At 49.8% G+C, this 2,240-nt stretch overlaps 1 protein-coding gene across 1 annotated transcript in view; it reads right to left on the reverse strand.

Annotated features, from left to right (window-relative positions):
* TBXT (T-box transcription factor T) overlaps nt 1–1,984 on the reverse strand; it is a 12,811-nt gene extending 10,827 nt beyond the window's left edge. Inside the window, exons 1-2 of the mRNA XM_060273273.1 lie at nt 1,572–1,984; nt 1,119–1,140 (exon numbers count right to left, since the gene is read on the reverse strand). Coding sequence (XP_060129256.1) covers nt 1,119–1,140; nt 1,572–1,777 — 228 coding nt within the window. The 5' untranslated portion in view covers nt 1,778–1,984. The remainder of the gene's footprint in view (nt 1–1,118; nt 1,141–1,571) is intronic.
* Between the last annotated feature and the right edge of the window lie 256 nt (nt 1,985–2,240).

Here is a 2,240-nt window from a genome sequence, read left to right on the forward strand (position 1 = left end):
AGGAAGCGCTGGCATCCGTCCGATTCCGTCGAGTTTCCTGACGAATAAACCGTTTTAGGGACGAGGTGCAAATATCTTTGGGAAATTACCACGGAGGTGTAAGCAGCCCATTGCCCTCAAACTATATGGAAGCCAATTCCATTGAAACGACTCACGAATTGAATTTTCATCCTCATTTCCTAGGTCCTTTGATTTGGAAGGAAGTCCCACCGATTACACTGAAATTCAATTGCGATTAACGTGCACGCATGTAAACAAGAAACGGGAGAAGTTTTTGTTTATGTTATTTCTCCGATTTGGTTTTTAACGGGCTTTCGGTGACATGTAATGCTAGTCTTTAAGGTGCCGCAAGACCCTTTGTTGCTGTTGCTGCAAAGGACTAACAAGGTCCTTTGTACTGTAAAGCGTTGGATCCAGACTTAAGTCCGTTTACCTTAGTTCCCTGCTTCACATAATCATGACTAACTTTTCACAGTGGTTTCAGTGGGAACCAACGGTCAGGTAGCTTAGTTAGAATCCAACCCAATACTAACAAATAGCTGTTTGTAGGTTGATGGAAATTCGCAGAATCAATAAACTGGAGGAGACAACATCACCGAGCAAATAGTCGGGGGTGGAAGGCAATCATTTTTAAAGACTGTCACAAAGCACTGGGGCCCAAGTTCTGAAATCGGTAAAACATCTTACAGACAATAAGATGTAATGTAGTGTTGCTTTTATGTAAATGGAGCAAGAGTATTGAAGACTCTTTTTAAAGGATTGTTGGGAACCAGTTGCTTAGGGTGGTATTTAACTAGGCTTTGCTCAGAGTAGACCCACTGACGAAAACCATCCTTAGTTTTGCCTAGAATTCCCTGCGGGTTGAGGAAGTTTCCATTCCAAACTTACCATGCAAAACCTCCTGGTTTTTCACCTGAATTGCGGGGACCCTTTCCTGCCTTGCAGCAAACGCTCTGATGCAAATGGACGGAAGTTTGAGGCATCGCAAGGTGTATTTCGCACAGAGGCAAAAACGAGAGAGATGGCCGCCCAAAATTGCGTGCAAAAATTCACCTTGAAAGCGCGCCACTGCAGATAAGTACCTACACCCAAGGAGGCTTTCCAAGAGCAGCCGCTACCTTAGAAACGAAGCTGAGCTGTCTAGAGCAAGTAATTGAAGAGTGAGGTGAATAAGAACCAAAGGCCCTGCCTGAAAAGCTCACCAGAACGGATTGCAAACTGAATTTGTATACCGGTAGATCAACGTAGTAGCCGCCAGAAGGAACTATTAACGAAGCTTACTTAGACTAGAGGACACGGGAAAGAGAAAGGACATGTGAGCAGAAGGGGAGGTGGCCAAGAGGAAGAGAAAGGAAGCCAGCAATGAGGTGTGCCCCACGGAAAACAACAAAAACTGGACACCGAGACGCGACAGCATGGGAGGCATGTCCTCCATCCGTGATCTGAGCTACAGTAGAATTGGAAATAAATGCTAGTGAGTTTTTGCTCCTGTGCGACAAGTCACTGGAAGCAGGGAGTGGATCTTGTCCACCAGAGACGGTCCACCCCCACCTGCCTGCCTTTCTCCCTACCTTCCGTTCTTGGTGACGATCATCTCGTTGGTGAGCTCCTTGAAGCGCAGCCACAGCTCGCTCTCCTCCAGGGTGACGCGCAGCTCCCTCTCGGTGGGGTCGCCCTTCTCGCTGCCCGCCTGCAGCTCATTCTCCACGGCGCTTAGCAGGTGATCCACCCGGTACTGCAGGCTCTTGCCGGAGCTGTCCGTGCTCGGAGAGGTCATCCTTCCTTCCCGCCCTGCCCGAGAGCCTCCTTACTGAGCTAGCTCCTCCAGGGTATCAGGACCCCACGCTCTCCACCTTGGAGAACCTGTCCAGGGTGACCCCGCTCGAAGTTGCAAATGGGGAGGGAAGTATAGACGAAGTTGCAGGGGGAGGAGGGACCCGCAGTTTGGGTGCTGAGGGGTTAATTCCACTTGACCTCTGACAGGCGCTCCTCGAAACTGCTCAAGCGGGGAGCAATTACGTGGCCCCCTATAAGTAGCTTCCTGGTGACATCACAATGCCGACAGGGGGCTCACCTGATTGGAGGAGAGTCTCTTTGATGTGTCCGGCCCGCCCACTTGATTGGCTCCCTGCGGTCATATCAGAACGTTGCCCGCGCGGGAGGGCGGGGAGGGAAGCCTGTGATGTTAATTGCAGCCAGTGGGATTAAACGCGGTATTTTATGTAAATTTGTCCCCAAAT

This window comes from Zootoca vivipara, chromosome 3 (assembly GCF_963506605.1).
Source record: "Zootoca vivipara chromosome 3, rZooViv1.1, whole genome shotgun sequence".
NCBI classification, from domain to species: Eukaryota; Metazoa; Chordata; class Lepidosauria; order Squamata; family Lacertidae; genus Zootoca; species Zootoca vivipara.